Here is a 23954-nt window from a genome sequence, read left to right as displayed (position 1 = left end):
ACCCTGGAGAAACAATCAATGCTTGGCGGAGTGAGGCCTGGCTGGAATCCACCAAAATTTAGTTCAGGGTTTTGATTTGAATCAGGTGCAAAGCAAAGACGGATTATTTAATTTCCAGTTTGCCAAATCTTTTTCCACCTATGCTCACCCTGTGTTCTCCCCTGCTGTGGGCTCCACCTGCCCCTGGAAGTGGAGTGGCATCAACTGCGGTGCTTGCTCAGCAGAAACAAAAATCATTAGGACCAGTCTCTGCGATTTAAGGTGATGTATTCCAAAACAGACATTGGGGATTGTTCCTGGTGATGCAGACGACTGCTGGTGAAAATCTCCTTACTGGGATGCTGCTCTGTCTATAGCCTAATCCTGGGCAGCAACAAAGGTGGGGAAAGGAAGCACCTGAATAACATCTCACTCCATCTGGCCGCTGCTGCTGCGGCTAATAGTGCACAGCTGCTGAACCTGGCAGTGCCCAGAGCACGCCGCCTAATCTCTTTAGACAGGGCTACCTCTTCCAGCGTGCTGTACTAACAGCATTACTGAAAATAATACTGCAGAAAAACATGTTGTTTTCTAACAGGCTCGAGGAAAAAGGTGTTCAAGGCAAGGCTTTGTAAAACCATTCTCTTTTCAAACACAGCAGTACACTCTTCTCTTGCCTTAAGTTGAAATTCATCTTCAGCAGGTGACAGTTACAATAAGCTCTCAAGTGGTGAAGTGAAAGCTTCCTTGTGGTGCAGTGTTTTTTAAGACTGTAATGGAACCTAGGACATAAAGATAACAGGTGTGTGACACCTTCCTAATTCTTTCACTCAATACACGGTTACTGTCCTTGGGGCTACTCTCCTAGTATGCCTCTGTACCAGCCTGTTTTTTTAAATTTAGGAATTAAAGCTACAGCTATTTCACATCGCAGTTTTGCAGCTATGAACTTCAGATAAACATTTTTTATTCTAGGCGGGAAGAACTTATTGCTGAGAAATGCTGCAAATTCTCTGAAACACTTTTGAAATCCATACATACACTATTCTTTGGAAGAGGGTATTTTGGAGGAATAGTTGTAACTTCACAGTTCAGAGGAAAGAGCAATTGTTTTTTCTTTGTGCTGGAACTGAAACATCATGCAATATAAATACAGATGCTCAAACAAACTCATTAAAACATAGTTACAGTAAATGGCAAAAAAAAAAGTTATCGAAAAAGTTGATGAATTTCCATGCTGGAATTCATGGAGTTGCAACAAGAATTGATATTGATTATTTCACTATATTCAGCTGTAAGTAAACAGCTCAACATTCACTATTGTGAAAACAAGCATACAATTTGACTGAAGGAACGTTTCTTTTAGTAACCAAAAGCAAGAAACTACAAACCTTCTGGCAGATCAGATGGGGATTAAATTCTAACCTGATGATGCTGACACAAATGAGGGATTATGTAGGTAGCAACTGCATCCCAAAGAAAAGCATATTTTTGGCTTAGTTGAACACATAAAATGCATTCTTCTTGACGATTCTTGTAACCAAGAGCAGGTATGAGTTTGTTCTCTTAAAAAGAAGTCCCCAGAAGCAATGGTCTTCAGTATGTCTTCCCAGATCAGCAAGAATCATAAAATCATAGAATCTTTGGATTGGAAGGGACCTTTAAAGGCCATCTAGTCCAACCCCCCTGCAGTGAGCAGGGACATCTGCAACCAGAGCAGGTTGCTCAGAGCCCCGTCCAACCTGACCTGGGATGTTCCCAGGGATGGGGCATCCACCACCTCTCTGGGACAGGGCTTCACCACCCTCATCATGAAAAATTTCTTCTTTGTATCTAGTCTAAATCTGCCCTCTTTTAATTTAAAACCATTACCCCTTGTTTTATGGCTACAGACTCTGCTAAAGAGTCTGTCCCCATCTTTCTTTTAAGGCCCCTCTCAGCCCTGGCAGCTGCAGGAAGGTCTCCCCGGAGCCTTCTCTGCTCCAGGCTGAGCCCCCCCAGCTCTCCCGGCCTGTCCTCCCAGCAGAGCTGTTCCAGCCCTCGGAGCGTTGCTGGGGCCTCCTCTGGCCCCGCTCCAGCAGCTCCGTGTCTCTCCTGTGCCGAGGGCTCCGGAGCTGGACGCGGCCCTGCAGGGGGGTCTCCCCAGAGCAGGGCAGAGGGGCAGAACCCCCTCCCTCGCCCCGCTGGCCACGTGGCTTTGGGGGCAGCCCGGGACACCGGTGGCTTCTGGGCTGCCAGCGCACATGGCCGGCTCCTGTCCGGCTTTTCATCCACCAGGACCCCCAAGTCCTTCTCCATGGGGCTGCTCTCCATCCCTTCATTCCCAGCCTGTGCTGATATCGGGGGTTGCCCCGACCCAGGTGCAGGACCCTGCACTTGGCCTTGGTGAACCTCAGGAGGTTCACACGGGTCCATTCCTCGAGCTGGTCCAGGTCCCTCTGGATGGCATCCCGTCCCTCAGGCGTGTCAACTGCATCACTCAGCTTGGTGTCTGAGGATGAATGACTGAGCAAATTTAAAAAACTGTTTGGAACTGGCATTTTTCTTTTTGGTAGGCTGCAAGATGTCAGATAATGTATATAGCCAAAATCCAAGTTGAATTCTAAGAATCTTCAATAGATTCACCAAATAAAATTACAAAATAGTGCTGCAGTTAACTTGCTTTTGAAATAAAATAGGATTTTTGTAAATAAACATTTTATATAAAATAACCTACAAGTCATTAAGGCACAGATATAAATGGGAAATTACATGCCTACCTCTTTCTTACTTAAGCTTTTAGAAAGTAGGTATCTAAAGATTATATCTCTCCTTGATCCCAAATATTTATCTTATGCTGTATTTGTTTCTCAATCTAAGCTTAGTGTATTTGTACTAAGCTGAATTTTTGTCTAGTGGTATTCTGGACAAATTTCAGGGAAACATTGACACTGATGATGACACTGCTCTGTTGCTTCGTTGTTAATGGTATTTAACGGTTAAGAATTGTAACAGGGCAGCCGAACTGTGTCTCAGACTGTGGGAACAGGGTCAAGGCACTGAAGAGGAATTTGGAGGCACATTATCAGGAGGAAGGAAGCAAAACAGAGACAGCTTCAAAAACTGGGAACAACTTGAGTGTCCAGCCAAGTGAATGTATGGTTATAAGAGATCTAGGAGGTAGAGTGATTGCTGGGAGAGGACATCTAGGAGTTAGAGCATGACTGTCAGGACATTGACAATGCAGTATCCCACTGTGTGCAGCCGTCCATTAGACAAGAGCCTAGGGTCATCTCTGACAGAGGAAATCTTAAGTCAAGTAGAATGTGCAATGCTCTGTCCAAATAATACTCAATTTCATTTACAAATGATAAATTAAGGTAGAAAGTAATGGGTGCTGAGAATTCCTCCATACAAAAGAAAAAATACTTATTTCTTATTTACATACAAAATCCACTTTTCTTTAATTCTTGGAAAAAAGAAGAGAAGATTAAGATGCAATTAAGATGGAGTGGAGAATGTGACTGGAGTATATTCTCCCAGACCTATTTCACATTTGTTTTCTTTCATCTGTGATTACAATCTTAAGTACACTGTCTGATGTACAGTGTCACATGGATGAGACACTGACATCCTGAGTAGAGCAATGACACTTCACAGACCAGCAATAAGTAGTCTTGCCTATAGTGAAGAAACCCAACTGTCCAAATCCTATCATGAATAATACTGTTGTACTGCAGTTTCTGCTTCCAAGACGGAAATAGGAAAAGCTGGTCTCCAAGAAATGCCTATGAAACTATGCTTATAAATTTTGCACAGCAGCATTTTAGCAGTTGAATCTTGTCCTAACAACTAGTACTGAAAATAATAGTCAAAGTTGTTCCAGGCTCTTTTCTTCTTCTTTATCAGGGCACAGCTCTTGTCTGGTATATGGGAACAGTAAAACCAGCATTTAAGCTATAAATTATTCCAAAGCCACTCTGTATTCAGGATTGCATTTTATTATTTTTATTGTTTTAAAGTGGAATTTCTTCTGTATATTCAACCCTCAGTGCAGCACCAGGCAACATCCGTGATGCTTTGGGAAAATGAGCAGAACTGATGCTCAGATACGCTGCTGCAGCATTCAGTGCTGATGGTTTATAGGGAAGAACTCCATCAGTCCTTCCCACTTCCCTTACCAGGGCCATCAGGAGCTGATTCAGATCTTGGCTTAAATGAAGCTACCTGAGGCCAGTTCTAAGTTATACTGGGAATAAAGGTCCCAAGGGCTAGCCAGCACAGAGTGAGTGTGCCGATATGCTGGCCAGCGGCAGGAGAAGCCGACAGAGAGCTGCTTAGCAATGCAGGGCAGCTGAGGAGGTCTGATTGCTTTTGCTCCTCTGTTCCATTGTATCACAAATGAAGATCAAAGAGCAGGGATGAACATTTAACAGCTCTTAAAATCGCTGTTATCTGTTTTTTTTTGTTCTTCCTCCTGTAGAAGTCTCCCTTAAATCTGAAAACAGGCTATGGATGCAACTATCAAGCAAATGTTACCAAAAGTGTTAAAAAAGACAATGTGGTTACTGTCATGGTATATGACTGGAAAGCTGTATTTGTAATCTTACATGGAAAAACGGCTTTTCAAGTTGTTATGATCCAGAATGGGAGAAATCGTGTGTTTTCATTATTAATTCTAAATGGTTGGCAAAAGAATTCTGCACCAATGGAATTTTAAAGACTGCACTGTATTTCAATCCACCAGTAACATATGATGTAAGTTAAAAATATGCAACCAATCAAAACAGCTGAAGACCCAGAATCTGAAATCCGATGCATTTCACATTTCCAGCTCTGATGTGGCATACATTGGACTGGATGCAAGCGACATATTGCTGAACATACAAAGTAAAATCTGTAAATCCTCCTCAACTGCTCAGGACTTGTGGTCTGGTCTATACTGCAAATAAAATGTGATTGGGAAAGAATCCAAGAGGACTTGTATGGAAGTTACTTCTAATCTGTTTTTCACTGATTGCACTACTATGCAATTCCTACTTGCCCAAAATTCAACAGCTGTCAGGGGAGGCTTGCATAAAGACTGCAGGATAGGGACCAAACCTGTGAACAACTACTAGTAAAATGAGAAATACTAATTGACTACAACAATAACTCCCACAGGGTATGGCAAACCTTCCGTTGGAGGCAGTGAAGCACAAAAAAGCCAGATGTTCTCATACGATAGCAGGAGGCACCTTGAACTCTACAACTGTACATGCTTAGTCAGATGTAGGCTATAAGTATTCTGTTTGCCTACAATCCTGATCCTGTCTGCTCCCTGAAGCAGGACATGCATACACACACAAAATATTCGCAGCAAAGTACTATTCAGTCCTCAGATTAGGATATTCTGTGTGTGGTGTGGAACACAAGGATGGTCCATGCATCAGGCTGTGGTAGAGAAGGTGGTCCTGAGGTGAAGTAGTCTCAGCCCATACACTCATTGCCACAAGCTTAAACCACATCCTACAAGTACTTCGCTGTATATATCTTCACAGATGGTGCAGATTTTCTAAAGATATGATTTTTAGTAAATAAGTTTAGCAGAACCAAACCCAGCATCTCAACTCTGTATCCAGGAACCATAGGCTTGTGCGTTTGTGTGCAGTGTTACTCAGGCCACAACCACAGTAAAACAGAGGTAGGAAATGAGTGACTTCAAGGGGTCAATGCAATTGCAAGGGAGTTCACGTCTTGGTGGTGCTTGACAGTTGTTGTCACAACTGCAGCCAGCTCTTCGGTCTTCCACTGTAATCAGGCAAGTTCTTGCCAGAGTAAAAGCCATGAACATCTTTCCATATTGCATTGCTTACCAGTCAGGAAGGATTCCTTTGTTTGATTTCATCCCTAGGCAAGTCTGCAGTAGCTTTACTACAGCTAACCATCATCTGTCCTTCATCTTAGAGGTCTGAAGTAAAGATATCAAACAGAAAAAAGAGAAGAGATGAAATTAAAATCATTATAGCAGAGTTATGCCAGGTCACACCACCAGCCATGTGCTGGAGGGACCACCATAAAATGGTCCCTTTTACACATCTGAGAAAGATTCCAGGACATCAAGGACCTTCTGACAGTCATAAATGGAGTCAGAAATATGCCAAGCACAACTCTCTCAGTGCAAATTTTAACTGCAAATTAAGTAAGGCAAGAAGGGAGCCATGTAAGCAAAATATCGAACAGTGAGTCCTAAACAAACTGAACCAAGAGCTCCAAAGGAGAAGATAATGTTTTTGCCAGTTATCCATCTGATCTTTTTAATTTCATAGGAAGATGGGAGAGAAAAAAAGTTATTTCATTTTCTCTTACCTTTCAACTGAATCAGCAGCATTCTGCTCAGGTGCCAGTTTTGCATAACTCAGGGGTAGATTTAGGCCTACAACTGGGCCTACAGTACTGAGCCACAATATAATGTAATTTGTGTGTCTAGGGTAAAAAAAAAAAAAAACAAACAAAAAAAGCACCATAAACATATTACCCCAAACTTTTCTGAACTGTAGACATACTTGAGAGTCATAACTTCAGAAGGGGCTATTCTTTCACTTTATCTATATGAAATGTATTTTAACTTTCAGCCCTTAGGTGACAATCCAGAATCTTATTCTATGTGAACCAAGGAAGTTGTTTTGACCATTTCCACTTCCCAGCTGATTTACTTTATCTGCATTGCACAAAGCCTTGGAAGGCACAGTACTGTTTCTTACCTGTTCTGTTTCCGTGAACCAGTCAGTATAGAAGACATGAATTCATTAGTCCGGCAGGGGTGCAGAACGAAAAATGGCTGCCCAAGTAAGGGGTGCTCCTAAGAGGGAATATCAGTTGCAAGAAGAAAACAGAAAAGACTCCATTTGCATATGGAAAAGACAAAGCAAGGACTAATTAATCCTTGATGCAACTCTTCTCTTTTCAGAACCTAACCCCTATTGCTCTTTTAGTGATAGTCATTGACAAATTAATATCTGAGACCACAGTCTCCTATCTTAAAGGGAAATAAGATCACCAACCAGGCTATGCCACTGTTTTAGTTAAAAGGTAATGGTTTTCAAAAGTAACTCAAAAAAACCTAACTGAAACTAACTGTATCAGCATTACCTGAACACAAGCAGGCAAAGCTACTGTGTAAAAAAGTCTCAGATCAATTCTAATACTCCATGGAAAATCTCTTTAAGAACCTTGACCCCCCCATCCTTTTATCTTCTCAAACTGGTGCTGGGAAGTACAGTTTAATTTGGAGCCTGTGAGGTGGAGGAAGAAAGAAGAAAAAGCCCTCAAGGTGGCTTTAACTTCCACTAGGTGGCATATCCTCATTTTGGGTTATTCTACAGAAAAATATCAAAGACAACGACAACCTAAAATGGTTGTTCTTCAAGAAGCCCACTCAAAACTGTCCTGAGGAAAACCAGAGTATTATTTGGCAACAGTTAAGTTTGCAGTTAGACACACTCTCTATGCCATGGTAAGACTCTGTCTGTTCTTCTACACCTTCACAGTGTACCTGGTGCTGCTGAAAACTCAATACAACGCTCCATAGAGCTTTCACTTTCATCTCCAGGTGACACTCAGGGAGTATACGTGTTCTGACTTAATCAAGCTTGCACTCAATGCAAAGCCGTAACAGTGATCTCATCAGCTCTTACATGGGTGATACCACGACATCAGCATATTTGACTGTCTCACACACCACGCCCTAGGGAAGTGATTTTCCCTTAATGTACTCCTGAGGATCAATCATTTTGTGTCTAAGACAAATTTAAAGAACTTCCAGAAGCTTCAGAACATACAAAAAATATCAGAAAGCTTTGTTTTACATTGCAGTGCAGACAAGATAACTTGCGCAAGAATGCTACCATCTGCTGTTGGTGAAAGTGAACTGATGCTGTTTTCCATTAAGAGCAAGCAGTAGTTTGAATTAAAAATCCTTTCCAACTATCTGCTAGCTTAAATCAATTTAGGTCTCCAAATAATTCTAGAAAACACATAGAATGTGCCAACAGTATTCCTCAAAGACAGCAAAGAAAGATAGTTAACAATAGTTACAGAACTATTAAGCAAAGAAAAAAAAGTGGATTAAGCAGCAATTTCAGGCAACTCCCTTCCACAAAGGGCATAAAGAGGTAGCGCACTCCCCAAAAGAACAGAGAAGATAATCTGGGCTTTAAGTGACTTAGCACTCTGAATAAGTCCCCTTGAAGCCCTGGCAGGCTGCAGTAAGGTCTCCCCGAAGCCTTCTCTTCTCCAGGCTGAACAACCCCAACTCTCTCAGCCTGTCTTCACAGCAGAGCTGTTCCAACCCTCCATGTGTCTTAGCATAGCTTCCAGGAGGATCTGCTCCAGGATCTTCCCAGGCACAGAGGTGAGGCTGACAGGTCGGTAGTTCCTAGGGTCCTCCTTTCTACTCTTTTTAAAAATGGGTGCAATGTTTCCCTTTTTCCAGTCACGAGGGACTTCCCCTGACTGCCAGGACTTTTCAAATATCATGGAGCGTGGCTTGGCAACTACATCAGCCAGTTCCCTCAGGATTCTGGGGTGCATCTCGTCAGGTTCCTCAGGTGGCCTCAAATCTGATCTTCTCTTGCAGTGGGAGGGACTTTGCTCCCCCAGTTCCCGTCTTGCTGTCCATCCCTTTGAGAGGTGTGGGAAGAGACACTGCCAGTGAAGACTGAGGCAAAAAAGCTGTTGAGTACATCATTGGCCTTCTCCTCATCCACTGTTACCAGTCTGCCAGCCTTGCTCATCAAGAGGGGCACGCTTTCTTTGACCTCCCTTTTCTGGCTGACATGCCTGTACAAGCCCTTCTTAGTATTCTTTGCATCCCTTGCCAAGTTCAGCTCCAGCTGCACCCTGGCTTTCCTGACCCCACCCCTGCTTAACCAGGCAGCATCCCTGTACTTATCCCAGGATCCCTGTCCCTGCTTCCACTGCCTATGCATTTCCTTCTTGCCCTTCTCAAGGTCTCGACTCAGCTATGCTGGTCTCTTGCCTTCCCTTCCTGATTTCTTACACTTGGGGATCAAGAGCTCTTGCGCTCTATGGAAAATATCCTTAAAGACCTGCCAGCTCTGTTCTGCTCCCTTGTCCCTGAGGGCAGTTTTCCAGGGGGTCCTGTTGACTGACTCCTTGAAGAGCTGGCAGTTTGCTTTCCTAAAATTCAGGGTCCTGACTTTACTCTTCACCTGCCCCATATCCCTCAGGACTGTGAACTCCACCAGAGCATGATCACTGCAGCCCAGGCTGCCTCCAATCTTGACATCACCAATTAGCTCAATTGCGTTGATGACCAACAGGTCACCATGGCATCCCTTCTCGCAGGGCTGTCTATTACCTGCCTTAAGAAGTTACCCTCGATGCATTTTCATTGCTACTCACTTTCTCAAAAGGGTAACATCCTTGGTCCCACCATCTTCGGCATCAATCTGTGACTTACTAGCATGTGATAGAGGTGAAATCTGTTCACATTCTGAATTATCTGCAATTTCTCCTCCATTCGTCTTGAATGGGTGGAAAGGCTCTTTCTTTCCCTCTGGATCGAGCAGATGTAAAAGGAGAGACGGATGAGACATTCTATAAGCGACTGGCAGAGGTCTCGCATTCGCTGGCCGTTGTTCTTGTGGGGGACTTCAACCTACCGGACATCTGCTGGAAGTATAACACGGCAGAGAGGAAACAGTCTAGGAGGTTCCTGGAGTGTGTGGAGGATAACTTCCTGACACAGCTGGTGAGTGAGCCCACCAGGGGAGGTGCCTTGCTGGACCTGCTGTTTACAAACAGAGAAGGACTGGTGAGAGATGTGGTGGTCGGAGGCCGTCTTGGGCTTAGCGACCACGACATGATAGAATTCTCAGTTGTGAGTGAAGTAAGGAGAGGACTCAGCAAAACTGCTATCATGGACTTGCGGAGGGCAGACTTTGGCCTGTTCAGGTCACTGGTTGAGAGAGTCCCTTGGGAGACAGTCCTGAAGGACAAAGGGGTCCAGGAAGGCTGGACAGTCTTCAAGAAGGAAATCTTAAAGGCACAGGAGCAGGCAGTCCCCATGTGCTGTAAGAAGAGCTGGCGGGGAAGGCGACCGGCCTGGCTGAACAGGGAGATTTTGCTGGGACTCAGGGAAAAGAGGAGAGTTTATCACCTCTGGAAGAAGGGGAAGGCAACTCATGAAGAGTACAAGGATCTCGTTAGGTCAAGCAGGGACAAAATTAGAAAGGCAAAAGCCCAGCTAGAGCTCAGTCTGGCCACAGTTGTAAAGGATAATAAAAAATGTTTTTACAAATATATTAACAACAAAAAGAGAGGCAAGGAGAATCTCCATCCCCTACTGGATATGGCGGGGAACATTGTCTCCAAGGACGAGGACAAGGCTGAGGTACTTAATGCCTTCTTTGCCTCAGTCTTTAATAGCCACTCCAGGTATCCACAGGATATTCAGCCCCCTGAGCTGGAAGATGGGGATGGCAAGCACAATGTACTCCTCATAATCCAGGAGGAAGCAGTCAAGGACATGCTAAGCCACCTGGACACCCACAAGTCTATGGGGCCTGATGAGATCCACCTGAGAGTACTGAGAGAGCTGGCAGAGGAGCTTGCCAAGCCACTCTCCATCGTTTATCAGCAGTCCTGGTTAACAGGGGAGGTCCCAGAAGACCGGAGGCTTGCCAATGTGACGCCCGTCTACAAGAAAGGTCGGAAGGAGGATCCTGGGAACTACAGGCCTGTCAGTCTGACCTCTGTTCCAGGGAAGATTATGGAGCGGTTGGTCTTGAGAGTGCTCACAGGGCATCTGCAGGACAGCCAAAGGATCAGGCCCAGCCAGCACGGGTTCATGAAAGGCAGGTCCTGCTTGACCAACCTGATCTCCTTCTATGACCAGTTGACCCACCTAGTGGATGAGGGAAAGGCAGTGGACGTTGTCTACCTGGACTTTAGTAAAGCCTTTGACAGCGTCTCCCACAGAATTCTCCTGGAGAAACTGGCGGCTCGTGGCTTAGACGGGTTTACTCTTCGCTGGGTGAGGAACTGGCTGGATGGCCGAGCCCAGAGAGTTGTGGTGAATGGCGTTAAATCCGGCTGGCGGCCGGTCACGAGTGGTGTTCCCCAGGGCTCGGTTCTGGGACCAGTCTTGTTCAATATCTTTATTGATGATCTGGATGAGGGAATTGAGTGCTCCCTCAGTAAGTTTGCAGATGACACCAAGTTGGGTGGGAGTGTTGATCTGCTGGAGGGTAGGAGGGCTCTGCCTAGGGATCTGGACAGGCTGGATCAATGGGCAGAGGTCAACTGTATGAGGTTTAATAAGGCCAAGTGCCGGGTCCTGCACTTTGGCCACAACAACCCCATGCAATGCTACAGGCTTGGGGAGGAGTGGCTGGAGAGCAGCCCGGCGGAAAGGGACCTGGGGGTGCTGGTTGACAGCCGGCTGAATATGAGCCGGCAGTGTGCCCAGGTGGCCAAGAAGGCCAACAGCGTCCTGGCCTGTATCAGCAATAGTGTGGCCAGCAGGAATAGGGAAGTGATTGTGCCCCTGTACTCGGCACGGGTGAGGCCGCACCTTGAATCCTGTGTTCAGTTTTGGGCCCCTCCCTACAAGAAGGATGTTGAGGTGCTGGAGCGTGTCCAGAGAAGGGCAACGAAGCTGGTGAGGCGTCTGGAGCACAAGTCTTATGGGGAGCGGCTGAGGGAACTGGGGTTGTTTAGTCTGGAGAAGAGGAGGCTGAGGGGAGACCTTATCGCTCTCTACAACTACCTGAAAGGGAGTTGTGGCGATGAGGGTGTTGGTCTCTTCTCCCAAGTAACTAGTGATAGGACAAGAGGAAATGGCCTCAAGTTGCGCCAGAGGAGGTTTAGATTGGATATTAGGAAAAATTTCTTCACTGAGAGGGTGGTCAGGCATTGGAACAGGCTGCCCAGGGAGGTGGTGGAGTCGCCATCCCTGGAAGTGTTCAAAAAACGTGTGGATGTGGCGCTTCAGGACATGGTTTAGGGGACATGGTGGTTCTGGATTAATGGTTGGACTTGATGATCTTAAAGGTCCTTTCCAACCTAGTGATTCTGTGATTCTGTGAGAGGTTTTGGCTACAGGACCCAGCCAACAGCTTCTGTGTTGATACTGAAGCCTCTGAGGATACTTGGCCTTGGTCACTTCCTAGCTTGTCTCCTTGTTTTTCAAATTATCAAGGGTTGCTTCATACACTTCCTGAAGTAACAGCTGTGCCAGGGTGGTGTAAATCTCACTATAATCCACAGAATTTTGAATGGTAGCAATGAAATGACCCAGGGGTTTAGTTAAACTCATGCTGCTCCTTGGCCAGGCTCTGAGAATGGCATATGCACTAAAGCTGCATGCCTGCACATTCAGGAAGACTTGCTTTGGTTTCCATTTAGCAGGGTATTTTTTGAAAACTGAGCACTGTTCGTTATTTGTTTACCTCTAATCTAGGAAATTGAAGTTCATTATTAACACAGATCCTTCAGCACTGAAAGTCCACAGGCATGATGTCATGCAAAACAGCTGTATCCAAGGTCAGAATTTTTCAATAAGCTTGCTGCATGTATCTTTCTTACCCTAAACAAAAGGCATGAAACTGCAAGAATTCCATGCTGTTTATTCAAAACCTGGAAGACAGGAATATGTCACACACTGATAGGAAAAACACAAAAGCACAAGCGATTAAAAGAAATCCTGAGCCAACACCCATTAAGCAGGAACCTCTAAAAAGGGAAAAGGATGAGGCAAGGAAGAAGAGCTGCTGAAATCAGGGAAAATACTCTGAGAGCATCAGATCTGATTCAGTCAAATCCTAAATTCCAAATCCTGTACATAATGGCATCCCCACAAGGCTTTAATGGATACTCAAGGTTAAATCACCTACACAGCAGCTCCGAGGAGGAAGTACCAGACAGCTGCCAATAAAAATGCAAAAGCTATCAAAGCCCTGAATGGTTTCAGAATTGGTAATGGGCTAGAGAGCCTTTTCATTGTCAGGTCACCAGTTCAGATTTGGCCTGAGCTGGTGGTAGCTAGAACTGATTACTGTACAACGGCTGTATATGCAATTGTCAGGTTTCACACAGTCAAAGTGCCATTAATTACTGCCCTTGCTTGTAGTCACTGCAGATGAGTCCAGAACTGAAGATGGTGGTTTATCTTGTCACCGTAGGGGGCAAACCCTGTAGGTCAGCTCTGAAGTCAGGAAAAGCAAGAAACTCAGACTTCTGCTGCTCTTGGCATGCCCTGAGAGAGATGTGTGTCTGCACTACTATGAATACCAAGTCCTTCTCAAACACTGTTGGAAGTGTGAGAATGAATGAGCGTTTGTACTGCATCAGCTTCATGAGTATATTTACTACTGCTGCAGTCATGTGGTGGTATGATGATATTCCACGTGCAGTGAAATGTATCCTGAGCAAAATATTAGGGTGCAATACTAGCCTTCAGCTCGCCTGATCCATGAGTCAGTTACATGAAAAATATAAAGTCCTACAGGGACTTTATTCAACATCCCCACACACCTTTAATTAGTACAGGAGAGTCTCCCCACTTTTAGTTTACAATTAATCTTTTTCCAATCAGTCATGTAGCAATGCATTTTAGAGAGTAATGTGTGAGAGTTTCAAGGCAATTCTCACAATTACGTGCTGGCATTGTACAGCAAGCGCCCATCTGCGGGTTGCTTACAGCTCTTCCGGACAGTAATACACTGACTCACAGTTTATTTGAAATCAACGGCATTACTTTCTTTTATCTATCTATAATCCTCTATCTATCTATGTACAAGGTTGACTTATATACTGTCTGTTCAGCACTGTACACTGGAGTCCATCATACATCTGCATATCCCCCTGAGTCTGACCCAACTTTCATGGGAAATAAAATTTTTTCAGGCTACAACCAGCTTCAGTGAATTTGAAAGCTCAAAATGTCACTTCATTTATTTTCTATAGAAAGACTTCTTTACTAGGTGACTTCAAGAAAGATTTTTAAGTACGTTCTGTACCCATCTCCATAGCTGTTACTTCTACTCCTCCCATACAGAACCATGCAAGAGATAGCTGTATGAATAGATGTGAAATATTTCACTGGGTAGTTTGAAAATGAATGTAGTTTTGTTTAGGAATGCTACACAAGACTGAATGTGACTGAGTGCTGGCAGCACAACAGCTTACTATTAGCTGCACAACTATAACCACCCATGCACAGGTGCAGAGCTGCCTCGGTTGTGCGGTTAAACTGGTGAGCTTCAACCTCTATCATTGAGGTTTATGTTAGATAGTGTGCCTGAGCCCTTCGCAACAACGACAAAAAATGAGTGCTACAGAGGACTGAAAAACATTTCTGTTGAGCAGGAGCCTTTTCTATATGGTGTAAGAAGTCCTCTTCCCATGAAGTCCATCAGGGATGTGAAGGCTTGATCAACTGTCCTTCATCCGTCCTGTCATCATTTACTAATGAAACTGGACTGTCCCTCACAGGGTCATCAAGAGTTAGGATGTAAAACTAACTTTATCTCCTCCCCTGCGCAGTGCCTATAGCACAGTGAAACGTTAACAGATGAATCTGAACGGTGGCAAAGACTGGGTAATTTCTAAGTACAAGTAAAATTAAGTCTCAAACTTCTGTCAGATGTCATTTTATCAAGCTTTGCGTATAGGAAATACTATCCATGTAAGTTTTAAATTAAACACTTCAGGTAACAGGTAATTGCCTGTAGGCATCTGTACTGTGCTCTGCTCTTCTCTTCCCCAGCCAGCAGGTATTTTGTTGTCAGTACATCTCTTGTAACAGCACCATTTATTTTCTCTGTCATAACTGGAGCTTTTCCAGTCGTAATGGCTTCTATTTTCTCCAGAGCTACATTAAACTGCCTTCAAGCATCCATCATAACATTTATGGTCTCTCCACTTATGATAGTGCAAGGGATTTGTGCCTGAAACTGCCTCTTCCTCAATCCAGTTTGCATGATGTTGTTTTGCAAAAATAAATTAATGGAGGCATGTCAAAACTTTCATGCAGGATACTACCACCAAACAGCACAGCCAGAAACAGTTCTTTTCAGACATTTTCCCAGCAGTGTTCACAATTCCAGTCAGCAGGTCAGAAGAAGGCAGGACTAATAAAACATGTCCCCATAATGTCTTCCATTTAGAGAAATAGAAATAGTGATGCAATGAATAAAGAAGTTGCATGCTTTTTCCTTTTCACCAATTTTTGACCACACTTACTGAAACAAATGCCTGTTTTTAAGTACAAATCTTTCACTCAAGTTTATGATACTAGAAGTATTTTATGTTCTTGAATTCACTATCTTCTTTTTCATTCCATATTTTTATATACCTCAATAACTCACTTGTTAATAAAATCTAACTCCATTCAGAAATAAAGTAATAAAATCTCGCTCTTCAGATTGACTGTGTGTCCCACAACCAGAACAGTAACTGTGTACACGCATGGAACTTAAACCGTGTTGAACTTGAGGTCAAAGAGACTACTTGATGCTTAAATTACACACATGCTCAGGTTCATGTGTAAAAAGTGAGGAACATTTTTATGAATAGAGGGCTAGGGAGAGTTTATGCCTGAGCACTGAAGCCAGATGAGTATATGCTCGCTATGTTTACAAGGACCAGTAACAGTGCTTGCAAAGGCAACAGGACAGCAAGAGCTGTCACAAGAAAAACGTCCCCAACTTCTCTCTCTCCCCTCCTCCTCACAGAAGATTTTCCTCTAATAATGGAATTATTACAACAGAAACTCTCTTACTATGGAATCACTGTGTTGCAGACACAACGTTAAGAGGGATCTTCTATTGTCCTGATAGAAGGTGTAGATCATAGTAATAAATCTGTTGGTAGGATATTAATTGTATGGGGCTTCTCCATCCTACAGACATAGGTCGCAACATTTCTATTACTGCAGCCATTTCATAAAAATAATGTTTTAGTAATAGGATTGATATTGGTTACAGACAAATTATAATTTTAAATATTTTCAGAGAGAGCAAAATGGCTGTTGAAAGAAATGTGCTTCCTGTAATAGCCATGAACTCCAAAAAAAGCCTAAAGAAAAAGTCATCACCTCCAAAAAAGCCATTTATCCTAGTGGGCATGGGATACAGTTTATTACCTGGGACAGGTAATGTATTTATAGTTGCTTTGATTTCAATTTACAAGCAGAAGACAAGTCATCCTGCTGATATAACTGAGGAAAGTTTCTACAACTTTGCTGTCAAACACAGAGAAGCACTTCAACTGCCAAGCCCATTGAAGATGAAACAACCTACTTCTGTCTGTAACGGGTGCTGAAGAATGACTATGAAAGTACAACTACCACTGTTCCCTTGTATTTTCTTCAATGATCAAAACAGATCTGCAATGGTACTGAGCAAGGGAAAACTTGAAGGGACCCTGATGAGACAAAGTGCAAACTAGACCAAAAAACCAAATTTCTGTCATTACTGAACCTCTTTTTGGAGGAGAAGGCTGCAGAGGGATTTTGATTTATGCTCAAGTTTTTCTTTGCAGACAAGCAGTTGCAATTGCCCTTATGATTTAAAGTATCTGCTGCATGTGTATTTGAAAGACTTGACTTACCAACTAATTTTAGTTACAAGTTTTTATTAATACTTTTACTACTACTAACCCCACACAGCCAACGAAGCTGGATCCTATCCTTCTTTCATCAAATATGAAGTCCAAGCTGAAGAGGCAATTAATCAAAAGGCTAAGTTTTTCTGGGGAAAATTGAGTTGCTTTGGCAGATCCTACAACACAAATATTTGAGGATACTTAAAGCTGCCAGAATTTCTGTAAAATGAACAGGATCACAGAATCACAGAATCACTAAGGTTGGAAAGGACCTTCAAGATCATCAAGTCCAACCATTAATCCAGCACGACCGTGTCCCCTAAACCATGTCCTGAAGCGCTACATTCACACATTTTTTGAACACTTCCAGTGATGGTGACTCCACCACCTCCCTGGGCAGCCTGTTCCAATGTCTGATCACCCTCTCAGTAAAGAAATTTTTCCTAATATTTTCCTAATCTAAACCTCCTCTGGTGCAACTTGAGGCCATTTCCTCTCATTCTATCATTAGTTACTTGGGAGAAGAGACCAACACCCACCTCACCACAACTCCCTTTCAGGTAGTTGTAGAGAGCGATAAGGTCTCCCCTCAGCCTCCTCTTCTCCAGACTAAACAACCCCAGTTCCCTCAGCCGCTCCCATAAGACTTGTGCTCCAGACCCCTCACCAGCTTCGTTGCCCTTCTCTGGACACGCTCCAGCACCTCAACATCCTTCTTGTAGTGAGGGGCCCAAAACTGAACACAGGATTCGAGGTGCGGCCTCACCCGTGCCGAGTACAGGGGAACAATCACTTCCCTGCTCCTGCTGGCCACACTATTGCTGATACAGGCCAGGACGCTGTTGGCCTTCTTGGCCACCTGGGCACACTGCCGGCTCATGTTCAGCCGGCTGTCAGCCAGCACCCCCAGGTCCTTTTCCGCCGGGCAGCTCTCAGCCACTCCTCCCCAAGCCTGTAGTGTTGCATGGGGTTGTTGTGGCCGAAGTGCAGGACCCGGCACTTGGCCTTATTAAACCTCATACAGTTGACCTCGGCCCATCGATCCAGCCTGTCCAGATCCCTCTGCAGAGCCCTCCTACCCTCCAGCAGATCAACACTCCCACCCAACTTGGTGTCATCTGCAAACTTACTGAGGGAGCACTCAATCCCCTCATCCAGATCATCTATAAAGATACTGAACAAGACTGGCCCCAGAACCAAGCCCCGGGGAACACGGCTTGTGACCGGCCGCCAGCCGGATTTAGCGCAGTTCACCACAACTCTCTGGGCTCGGCCGTCCAGCCAGTTCCTCACCCAGTGAAGAGGAAACCTCTCTAAGCCACGAGCCACCAGTTTCTCCAGGAGAATGCTGTGGGAGACGCTGTCAAAGGCTTTACTAACGTCCAGGTAGACAACACCCACAGCCTTTCCCTCATCCACTAGGTGGGTCAACTGGTCATAGAAGGAGATCAGGTTGGTCAAGCAGGACATGCCTTCCATGAACTCATGCTGGCTGGGCCTGATCCCTTGCTTATCCTGCACACACCCTGTGAGCACCCTTCAATATGAACCGCTCCATGATCTTCCCCGGTATGGAGGTCAGGCTGACAGGCCTGTAGTTCCTGGGATCCTCCTTTCAGCCTTTCTTGTAGATGGGCGTCACATTGGCAAGCCTCCAGTCTTCTGGGACCTCCCCTGTTAACCAGGACTGCTGATAAATGATGGAGAGTGGCTTGGCAAGCTCCTCTGCCAGCTCCCTCAGTACTCTCAGGTGGATCCCGTCAGGCTCCATAGACTTGTGGGTGTCCAGGTGGTTTAACATGTCCTTAACTGCTTCCTCCTGGATTATGGGTGGGTTATTGTGCTTGCCATCCCCATCTTCCAGCTCAGGGGGCTGAATACCCTGCGGATACCTGGACTGGCTATTAAAGACTGAGGCAAAGAAGGCATTAAGTACCTCAACCTTGTCCTTGTCCTCGTCCTTGCAGACAACATTCCCCACCATATCCAGTAAGGGATGGAGATTCTCCTTGCCTCTCTTTTTGTTGTTAATGTATTTGTAGAAGCAAAACCACACCTACCACTTCGTACCGCCTGTTTCAAACCCATCATGGCCACGAAGGTGGAAGCCCAGGTTCTGAAGAAACAAATACTTCATGGCAAAACAGGAACGATGCCTCTACCCACGATCTTTGAAGACAGCTTTACTTCTTGTGTATAATGCACAGTGCAAGTTAGAAAGTCATAGACAAAGCCTATTTGCCACAAGTAAAGTGTTTTCAAGGGTGGCAGATGGAAATGTGTTTTAAATCAGACACTCTACTTTAGTTTACTTCACATCTTTAGGTCCTTCCTATTTTACATGTATTCAAAAGACAAATTATTTTCCATATAGTGATTTTCGTAACTAAGACAATGATAACAACAGAGAGGATTGCCATAAGATCTAATGTGCATGCACACTTTTTGTGTAGAGCTAACTTATTATTGTAATACTTGATACTACAGAATACAATATATAATAACTAGATGACTAAGACCTATTTCATATTTCAACCCCAAAAACAGTTTATCTGCCTGATTCTAGAATGTTTACAGTTTTGCAGGGGTGCTGATACTTATTTACAATTTATAATCTTATTATTTTTTTAAAAGTTATTGAATAGCTAACACAATATCCTTGAAAGGCATACCTAAGAGGTAATGCAGGACAACCACAACATTAATCAAGACTAGCCAACACTGCTGATATTTATGCATTTATATATGTATATTTTTGAAATATACAAAAATAATATATATATATAAAAATAAGTTTTGAATTATTAATTTTAAGAAGAAGAGCACTAGGTGACACTCAGACAAAACTATGTTTTCAAAGCTTAAACTTCTCACAAGCATGTAACTTGCATTTAGGATTCTTTAAGAAAACTTTACAGTTAAAAATTGGCAGGTCCATAGTTACATTGTCAAGAAATGGTATCTCAGCCATTTTCCTAAGGAAATAAACAGATGATTCTTCTTCCATGCTTGCCAAAATAAGATTAATTCAGTTGTCACCATTTTAGTTATGTAGTGTATAGTCTTAATTAATTACTATTTAAAATCTGTTCTTAAGTTAAGAGATTCATCTAAGGTGCAAAACTGAAAGATCCAACAAGCTGTGGAAGTATGGAGAAGACATTGGAGACAGATTTCCTACCCTGATTAAAAAACGGTAAGTTAAGAAAAAAAAATCCATACTGGCATTTGATAAACATGCCCCAAAAGGGTTCAATTTATAATCCCAGGAATTCCAGGACAAAAGATACTGGGAAGAAAGATTTTGGAAGACTTTTGAGTTTCAAATATTGCAGCCAGCAAATGGGATGGCATAAATTCCTACCTCCTCTTTACAGGTTATCAGGAAGGTAGTATGACTGATAGCTATAGCAGTCAGAAGACAGACAATTACCACAAGGTAATGAATGGAAAGCAAATTTCTGCTGCAGCAGAGCAGTAGAACACTAATTTAACTATATGAAATATAAAGAGGCAATGACATGTCCACAGAAGTGTGACTCAACCCTCATTTTGAGTTCAGGCCAAGGGAAGACTATTTGTTCCTCATCTCTGCCTATAGTAACAGATGTCTGTGCTCCCCTCCTCCAGTCAAAGCATCTTATATTACCTATCATTTGAAATAACATTTGTTGGACCAAGTACTCTGAATCACTACTGAAACTGAATATCCAATGTTCTTGTACAGACACATTAGGACTGTCAATATTCATGGTAATTCTCCTAATTATCAACTCAATATAATGTTATGAACTTTGTACTACCTAAAAGTCAGTTCAGTCACAAGTTTGCCCAACGTACTTATGGATGTCTATTCGCAGCATGGTAGAATCAGAGGTTTGAACAGGGATTAGCAGCCATCAGAACAGCAAATGCTGGTATGACAAAGGTGGGCAATAGAAAACGCCAGAAGGACACTGAAACTGTCTCCTGCCAGGCTGAAGTGCCCATCTCAGGACTCTAGCTAAATGCTTTGGTGAAACTGGTATTTGTAGTTTAGAAAACACTTTGATCACATCAGTGTCTCAGTCAGCACAGGACTGAAATGCTGAGCTCTCTTCTGAGAGCACAGAAGAGCTACAGCTTATGGAAGCTTGAACCCACCAATTCTATAGGAGCCACAGATCCCAATCTGCAGGGGGATTTTGGGTGGTCTCTCTCCTTATTTTTGAATCAGGCTGCTATGCAGTCAGAAATACAATACAGAAAAAGAGAGCCAAAAAGGGCCTCTGGTTGATTTTCAACTTCAAGGGCTCTCAGCTAGTTCTGTGAGGCTTGGAGACTGTATACAGCTAGATATACAAGTCTGACTATATGGAGTAAATTGATCTCCTTGGTTGACTTCACTTTCTTTTTTTTGAACATCAGAGTGCCGTAAAAATGTAAGAAGCGCCTGACTGGATTGGACCAGTGGTCCATCTAGCAATACATCCTGTCTCCAACAGCGGCAGTTGGAAAGGCTATTTTGGGAGAACACGAGTCTGGCCTCTTTCTGTGGTTCACTCCCCTTGTACTGCTCCAGCATGTCTGTTTCATTAAGGATGATGGAGGACACATTCCTGCCTGGTAATTTTGCATCCATTTATGGACAAGTGGTCTCATGAATTTGTCTAAATGCTTTTGAACTGCTGATGCCATCTGTTTCCACAACTTGAGAACACAGGCGCTTAGGACTAAATTGCTTTCTGTTAACATGGATACCTAACTTCCATTTAAATGGTACTTATAATGCTTTTTTTATTTAAAAAAAAAAAAAAATCTGCCAAAAGGCTTGACTAAAAGCCCTTGCTGCAGAAAACAAAAAGGGGAGTTATTACACAGTTTTCAATGCCTTGTGACCATACCAGTTGCCTTTCAAATGGAGCTGAATGTGTCATATATGATATCCACTTCTTTCACATTATGCAATCAGTGTTGTGTATTTTAGAATTTTTTGCAAAAGCATTCAATAAGGAGGAATGTTCAGTAACAAGCTTCATTCCAGTAGTGTAATTGTTTGAGGGGGAAAACAGAAGAGCAACCCCCCTGGACCTACAAGGAGCAATGGCAGATCGAGGGGGAACATGCCATTACAACTTCTTCCACAAAATCTCTGCTTGGGAAGCTCTGTGGAAGCAAAGGCACTGCCTGAGAAAATATCTGTAAATGCAATGTGTAGCACGGAAACAGTTTTTCTACGGAAGTGGAAAAGAATCAAGAGAATTGATACTATTACATTGTAATTCATTCAGTGAATTACATATTTGTGTGGAAAATATTACTGAATCTTCATTTCAGAATCAATTCAAGTAACAATAATACCAGGACTTGAAAGTTTACCCTGAATTGGGCCCCAGAAACTGGCAAGGATCCTCCTCCTACTTTCTATCTCTACAAGTAAATTATCCATTAAGTCTCTGTATTTATTCTACATTATTTAGTATTAGTCTACTGTTTGGTCTTTTCCTCCTATTAAATTACTCAGATTAGGTTTATGTCTATAAAGTCTTATTGGGAAAAGCATGATTAAACTGTAGGGCAGCTATACATTATTAATTAATGCTTTGTTTTAAAATAAAACCTACTTGCTAGTGTGTACAATACTACCATTCGGTTTAAACCATAGAAGTTCAATATATCACAGAAAATTTTAACTAGAAATAAACATCCACCCAGCTTTCCAACTCTTAGATTTTTCCCTGTGAAACAGCTTTGCAATCTATGCTGGTAAGACTCCCTTTCCTCAGGAAGTTGTACTAATCATTTTCCAAAAATATTAGTAGGGGATCCATAGCAACTGTTGATATGACTCAAAATGATTTAAGAGCAATCTTAGCAACCTTCTGTTAAGATACACTGTATACAGCCTCCTCCACTTAGCAAAGTCCCACAATATGGCAAGAAAGATTTGTATGTCTAAGAATAGCTACCTACACACATTTTTCGAGATGACTGAGCCATAATGATTTAAATCCTGCCTACCACACTTTCGGCAAGATGTGCCTCTACAACACTACATCAATGTGTTCTGTTCAGAGTTTTGAATCTTTCTCCTTTTTCAAATCCCACCATTAACATCCCTGACATTTTAGAAATACTGTTTATTGATTTTTCTGTTAACACTGCTATAAATTAAGTGATGTAATGGACAGGATTACTGAAGTACTATAAAGAATACGTCTTCCAGATTCTTAACTACATATTGAAAAAGAGCAGGCTCGATTAATATAGAAATATTGCAGTTCTGTGCTGATATCTGGGAAGTTTAGGTTTGGTTGACTACTTTTTATATGACAGAATGGACATATAACAGAGATGATAATACAACTGTCTGCGAAGTATCAAATGACAGACGAAAAACACCTCATTCAGATGAAATTGAGAAATACATGTTGAGAAAAAATCAGAGACAGGAGAATTCCTTATCACTTACTATTCTGAAACTTAAGATCAGTACTTTGTGGGACACAGTTGCTAATTCATCCCTTTTTGTAGGAGAAGTGCTATTAGTAAATAGAAACAGCGTTATTCATTGTAGATGAGGACTCAAAAAAGAGTTGAATAGTCTGCACCTGATGATACATGAACAACGCAGAAGGAAACCAGCAGAATCACCTTCAGCTCTTGCATTGGTATCAACAGTCCACACATTTATTTTAAAAGTTGAGCATTTAAGCTAAGAGTTAAAGCACTGTGGCGGATCTGTTAATAGAGCACCATACAGACACAATGATCTCCCATATTTAAGAATTCATTCAAGGTTATAGAACAGAAGGAACACAGCAAAGGTGAAATAAACTTTGAAGAAAAGTGCATTTGCAGAGATCGCTATTCATAAGTTAGACCATTAGGTTTATCTTTTCCACTGTGCCATGAAGGAGAGACTTATGAAAAAGAAGTTTTAATGAGAAGACAGAGTGGCAGAACAAGTCAATGCACCCACAGGAAACTTCTAATTACTAAGAATCGAGAAGTTTTCTGCACCCTTCTGGAAGTAGAATTCCAGACTGGCAGAAGATCTGAGTTAATATAATCCTGAGGCTTAGATCTGCACTGTCCTCACAAACTGCTGCATTTACAGTCAGTATCAGAATGCTCTGAGTGTCTTTGGGGGGACAGCAAAGTGCTAAATAAGCAAAATGCTGATTTAGGTAAATCCAGAACCAAGGTATCTCACGTGAAATGTGTCCACTCCCATGGCTGGGGGGAGTGCTCTGCACACACAGCTCTAAGTCTCATTTTGGTAATATAAGTAACTGGGTCTGAACAGGTTTTTGTTAAAAAAAAGGAGGGGAGGAGGCAGAGCAGGATGGACGGACACATGCACTTCTGTAAACTTCCACAATCCTCCAAAGTCCTGACTCACA

General features: G+C 42.9%; 1 protein-coding gene across 1 annotated transcript in view; it reads right to left on the bottom strand.

Moving 5' to 3' along the window:
- Nucleotides 1-6011: 6011 nt before the first annotated feature.
- The window catches only part of ATG10 (autophagy related 10), a gene marked incomplete at its 5' end in the record, with an annotated part of 90839 nt that continues 72896 nt past the window's right edge, over nt 6012-23954 (bottom strand). Inside the window, 2 exons of the mRNA XM_082013489.1 lie at nt 6012-6423; nt 6702-6799. Coding sequence (XP_081869615.1) covers nt 6303-6423; nt 6702-6799 — 219 coding nt within the window. The 3' untranslated portion in view covers nt 6012-6302. The remainder of the gene's footprint in view (nt 6424-6701; nt 6800-23954) is intronic.

This window comes from Phaethon aethereus, assembly GCF_964289735.1.
Source record: "Phaethon aethereus genome assembly, chromosome: Z".
Classification (NCBI taxonomy): Eukaryota; Metazoa; Chordata; class Aves; order Phaethontiformes; family Phaethontidae; genus Phaethon; species Phaethon aethereus.
Note: the sequence above shows the minus strand (reverse complement) of the source record. Positions and strands in the feature narration are given on the sequence as shown.